General features: G+C 36.5%; 1 protein-coding gene across 1 annotated transcript; it reads right to left on the bottom strand.

Annotated features, from left to right (window-relative positions):
* Positions 1–1,882: 1,882 nt before the first annotated feature.
* LOC149222933 (cysteine-rich receptor-like protein kinase 15) lies at positions 1,883–5,294 on the bottom strand. The gene is made up of 7 exons (XM_089385675.1): positions 4,082–5,294; positions 3,835–3,972; positions 3,598–3,737; positions 3,286–3,496; positions 2,936–3,170; positions 2,651–2,801; positions 1,883–2,552 (listed from the first exon to the last, which is right to left on the bottom strand). Exons 1-7 carry the CDS (start codon positions 4,962–4,964, stop codon positions 2,172–2,174), a joined length of 2,139 nt encoding a protein of 712 aa, XP_089241801.1. The 5' UTR covers positions 4,965–5,294; the 3' UTR covers positions 1,883–2,171.
* Positions 5,295–6,196: the final 902 nt, after the last annotated feature.

Raw genomic sequence — 6,196 nt, 5'->3', positions numbered from 1 at the left:
TTGAGTGGATATGTGGAGGTACACTACGATGATCCAGGGAACTGTGCGGTCTAACAAAGCGACTAAAAATATAATATTTTATACCAAAATTACAGATCATGTCACATTTTATAGTTAAAGTACAACCAAAGAATATAATTGTCCTTAAAACAGCTTTAAACACTTCTCACTAAACTAAAATAAAATGCTATTTTATAGAGGAAATACAACAAAAGAATATAATGGTCTAAAAGCAGCCTTAATTTTGTTAATAAAATAACAAAACATAATCATAATCTATTTAATTTTATCAATTAATTAACGAAACAGTCATATCCCATTTGCTCATGACAGTATAACATTTTCTCGAAATAGATTTCAGTGCCGTTGATGGCGTTTATAAGCGCAGGAAACCGTTGAAATCCTTGAAAACTGAGTTATAAAATGGTATTGGATTAAAATGAAACACCACTAAAAATCGCCGTAGCCTACTTTTTCCGGCACGAAAAAAAGCTATATATTTGTATTATATTCATGATAGTGGATTGTATAAGCATATACATGTATAGATGGATAATGCCGCTAGCAGAGGCAGATGTGTGGACCAAGCCACATTTGGGATAAAAAAACATGAGATAGATTTCCTGTTCAGCTACAAAAAGATTGTATAGGAGATAGATTCATATGTGCAACAGATATAGAGAAAAATGATTCCTATGACAACAAAATATATGTGTGCAAATCTTCGCAGTGAAATAGGCCAAAGTATGGGAAAGTAAAAAACATACCAGATATTTTCCATTGATAGAGAATTATGTACCCGGAAGACAAAAGTCCTGGATCTGGAAGCTGTTGCTGTCCATTTCCACCCTTTTTGTTTTTCCCCAAATTTTTGAATGTGGAATCCAATTAAAAACTAATTTTAAATAACAAAAATCAAAATTTAATCATAAATTTTAACTTAAATTTTTTTTGAAAGTATATCATGTTTATTATTATTCGATTTATTGGTGTACGAGACCTTTTTGTATTTGGTATTAGTGAATTTTAAATAACAAAAATCAAAATTTAATCATAAATTTTAACTTAATTTTTTTTTTAAAGTATATCAGGTTTATTATTATTCGATTTATTGGTGTATGAGACCTTTTTGTATTTGGTACTAGTGATCCACTTCAGCGTAGTGATTTGATTACCGGATTGGTATATGAGACCTTTTTGTTTGTGGGATTTGTATGAGATTTGACTGCTAAGTCTACTAAGGCATTCATAAACCTGTGATCTCTTAAGAGGAAACACATGCTCTTAACCATTAGGCCCACTTAAGCAGGACCTGAAAATCCATTAAGTGTTCTCTGTGATGATAAAAGTTTAGGTAAAATTTATCAAATGTCTACATCTGCCTTAAATCCGCACAGATGGGTTTAATGTTTGGCATTGTCTATTATAGTCATAAATTTGTTCTGAATTTTCTGGTTAAAAATTAGTAAAAAAAAATTGATCATGATTGTTTGAATTGTGTTTGAATTATTTGTTTATGATGGAAATTTGACAGATATAACCAAAATTTTCCAAAATTTCTTACTTAAAAAAAAAAAACTACCAAAATTTCCACCATTTTCAAAACTAATTTCTAACTTCTATAAAATACTCCTATTTAATGCTCCACCATGTGAATGGAATCACGGCATTATGCATCTCTGCAGCGTCCATCGACCTTGGAGTTATTTCATTCATCGAGCATAGAATATATTCAGTGAGTGTGCTCACTGATCAGTACCAGCTACCATGCATGACTCACTTAACTTAATATTCTTGGAAGAGTGGGGGATGAAAGAGAGCTACCAGCATGGCTTATAATCAATGAACTGTTATCTTCTGAAATCCACTTTATTTACAAGGCGATCGTTGTCTACCGAGGCAAAAGCAGTTATTTATGGTACAAATCTATTCACCCTGTTTAAATCGTTTTTAGGGTGGAAGCGGGTTCCTTACTATAAAAATCTCGAGTACTGAAGGGACACAAAATCTTTGGAGTTTGATAATTGAAACTAGATTTCTGACAAAAACAAAACAAAAATGCCAAATTTTGTCAAAATTCTACCAAAAATTTCAGAAAATGTATTTTCTGAACCAAAACATCCCCTCCTTACAGTACGCGTTATTTAAAATGAACTAAGAAGTTTCCCTGCCTACCTAGCGTCCAATTCACTAATGGTGACATCATTTATGGAAGGAACCAAAGGACTCTGTGTAGAGGCAGACGACACAGATGATGCGGTAGCAGAGGACCGTGACTGGTGAATGTTACTGCTAGAGCTGGTGGCTGTGGATCCTCCACGGGAGCTGTCACTACTTTTCACAAATGCGGGCTTTGTTGGATTTGCTAATGTCACAGAAGCGCTGGAGATCATCAATATAACAGTAGACATAATTGGACGGAGGCCTGCATCAGCTTGCGTGCATAGAAGCCCAACCTGGATGCATCTTAAAGCTTGCTCCAGCCTCATTGTTTCTGCCAGTGTCGAATCTATCATATTCGGAAGACACCCTCGCTTGTATGATATCCATGCCTGCGTCACATCATAGCAAATGCATAATCAGTTAACATCTTCATTATGTCAAGCGATGGTTACTCAAACGAAAAAGTTTTCCTAAAATGAAGTCTTACCCATTCTAAGAGGCTTTGCATTTCATCGGGAAGGTTTGTATCACTGGTTTTCTTTCCACTCACTATTTCAAGGACTAGCACTCCAAAACTATAGACATCAACCTTTACGGATAGTTGCCCTCGCATTGCATACTCTGGCGCCATGTAACCGCTACATACTCCAAACGAAAATTTCTCCAAATAAGAGGGGGGTTAGTGTGCCTAAATCCATGATTGCATAAATGTGAACGGTTCATAAATTGAATTAATTGTGAATTAGGGAAGGGTAGAGGGAGATATTCCTACTATGTCCCAGCAACTCTTGTTTCGATATGAGTCTCGTCTTCAGGAAAGAGTCTTGCTAACCCAAAGTCTGCAATCTTCGGATTCAATCCCTCATCAAGCAAAATGTTGTTTGCTTTAATGTCTCTATGAATGATACGCAACTGTGAATCCTCGTGAAGATAAAGAAGACCACGAGCTATTCCCATTATGATGTTATAGCGTTTTTGCCAATCAAGATGTCTCTTCTTCTCTGGATCTGTATTCGTATTTCAAGGATACCAAATTTCAAAGCTTTTAAATAATCAATCCCATTAAATTTTTGAAAGATTTATCATCTTTCCCTGAACCAAAAAAATTCCAAAATGACCTACCAAACAGAAAGGTGTCAAGGCTCTTGTTCGGGAAATACTCGTAGACAAGCAACCTTTCTGGTCCCTCGGCACAACAGCCAAGCAGCTTTACCAGATTTCGGTGTTGAACATTGGCCACAAGCTTCACTTCATTCATAAACTCTCGTTTGCCCTGTCCAGACCTTACAGACAACTTCTTCACTGCTATTTCTTGTCCGTCTCTGGTTATTCCCTGAAAGAATTAACCCCATCAACAACCCATGGAAAAAACCCTCTTCGTCTTCAAGTCATGCAATATCATTTATTGAAAAAAAATAGTAAGTGCATACATACCTTGTATACAGGACCAAACCCTCCCTCTCCAAGCTTCATGTTTTCAGCAAAATTATCAGTTGCTTCTATGAGAAGCTCTAAGGTGAACAGAATTTGCTCCTGCTTCAGTAGCGTAGATTCTGGATCATTCTCTTGTCTTTCTGTGTAGACAAAAAAATAAAAGTGAATAAGAATCTAATTTCATGAGATAACATAAGTTTGGTCGTGCGAAACAGAGGCAAAAACTGTAGATTCTACCTTCGTTCTGGGTTGCTGGCCTTCGTGAAATGGCAGATCTCAATTTCCTCCATATGGCAAACAAACAGACCATTAACGCTAGAAGTACGCCTCCCACGATCCCCAATATTATGGGTAATGTTTTTGAAGAGGAATTTTCTGTGCAGTAGATAATGTAATGTTATTTACAGAAGTTGAAACTACAATCAAACTGTATAATCCCAGAAAGGGGCAAATCATAAAATTAGATGCAGCAGAGAGAGATTACTTGACGTGGTGGGCGAAGTTCCATTAGCCGGATTGTGGGCAGCTCCAGTGGGAGGGTTTGGCCCAGAGGAGGCTGAGGGTGGAGGAGGACTAGTACTGCCACTACTCCCTCCAGAACTGCCGTCAAAGAAGGGGTATATTTCATATCGGACTGTGCAGCTTCCAAACAGTGCTTGAGCTCCTTGCTTCATAGAACAACAGTCGTAGACGCCATTAATTGCGGATTGCAAACAAGATTTGCAGTCCGCCACGGATAGATCTCTCCAACACTGAACTAGACCGTAAACGGTGCCAATAGAATATGCAGCTGATCCTTCAGAAAAACCTTTATTTGCGGATTTGTAAGCCTTATATGACAGGTTCGTAAGGAGACCTAATGTAGTGGCCCTAAAACTCTTTAGATTGCCAGTATTAATATCGTTTACATTCTCCAGTAAAGTCCCATCGGCTTCTACCTGCGAAATGAAGTTGAAGTTCTCGTATCGCACGAAGCAGTTATCCATCCATACTCGACCGCCGACATCGTTTCCGCAAAGTTGTAGAACACTATCGTTTGCTTGCTGTGAGCAGATTGAACAGTTTTGTTTAGATATGTTACCTGTACACTGGAGGAGGCCATAGATTCTGTTGGGACTTTGTCCATACGAAGAAGTGTTGAACCCTGTTTGAGGTGTATTCTCCACTAGATTACCCATTACCCTATTCAAATTGCTGGAAAATGTACTTCCATCAGCGTAAGTAGAAGCATTATTACATGTATATGACCGCACCTCTGATATAACCGAAGGAAAACTGCTAATGAATAGTAACCCAATCAAATGGAAGATAAGAGTTGCCCGTTTGCAAGAAGTAGCAGAATATAAAATATAAGTATCCAAATTCATGATCTTGGAACTAGCAAAGGTATGTAAAGGTTTCTGATGAAAATGGGATACAGGCCGCTATGAAATTGATGGAGTTAGATCATTGAGACACAAGAAGCAATGGCCTGGCAGCAAATGGGAATTGGGAATGATCAAATTGGCGAGGATTGCTAAATGGACGAAGTTGCTCTGAAAAGGCAAGGCTTGGCTTCCTTTCAATAGCAGAAACCCTGAATTAGAACAGAACTGGAATTAGAATTCTGAAACTATTTGGACATCCCCAAAAGATAGACTTCCACGGGCCAATCCGGCTTCTGTATGTATGAAATTGAAATTGAAATTGAATTTAATGTGTACAAAGCTTGCTCTTTTAGAAAGAACGAGATGGGAGTTGGTTTGGGTGGCTCGTAAAGCAGAGCAGATCAAGTTGTGGATTCTCTCTCTCCCCACCATGTCAGAATGAAAAGTCTGTAGGGAGGACACGTGTTTTCCTTGCTCGTGCAGTCACACTGCAGGATTGGAGCGAATGAATGAAGTGTCGCGTCAAGGAATTAGAAAAATAAATGATAACCCTCCACTTCGCGTCAACGAATTAGAAAAATAAATGATAACCCTCCACTTCCAATTCAATTCATTATTTTTTATTGACTTGTTATTTGACTTTGAAATTAAATGGTTACGTTTCACACTTATCCAACTGCCCATACTGAATGGAATGGCAGGCATTTTTAGCTGTTGGGGAACTGCTGCTACTAAAGATGCAGTGTAGCAGTGTTCTACCTAATTTTATTATTCTTTTCTTTGGTTTTTTTGCTTAATCATAGTAAAATTTCATTCTTTGAGTTTGATGTAGTGTATATACTAAATCACTGTAATCAATCTATAAGAATAATATGCACTGACTATAATTATTTAATATATGAAGCAGAATTGTTTTATATTATAGTATCAATGTAAAAAGATTCATATTTATTTATATAAAGATTTTAGTAGTTTATAGTTAGTAGTTTATATTTGGATGGTGAACAAACCAAGAGGAGTAAGTTTTTCTAATTTATACAATTTTAAAAAATTAAAAAAATATATAATTAGTAAATTTAATCGATTTTTAATTTATAATTCATTAGATTTTAGGATCTTGGGCCTTAAATACTTAGGATTTTCTACAAGTTTTCTATTTATCATTGAACTTCTAGAAGCTCATAAACAAACAAATGAAGCACACGAGTCAAGCTTTCATAAAGGTCTTAAAA

This window comes from Pinus tabuliformis, chromosome Q (genome assembly GCF_031772625.1).
Source record: "Pinus tabuliformis cultivar Carrire ecotype Pingquan chromosome Q, CPIR1, whole genome shotgun sequence".
Lineage (NCBI taxonomy): Eukaryota > Viridiplantae > Streptophyta > Pinopsida > Pinales > Pinaceae > Pinus > Pinus tabuliformis.
The sequence above is the reverse complement of the archived record's forward strand: the minus strand, read 5'-3'. Positions and strand labels throughout refer to the sequence as shown.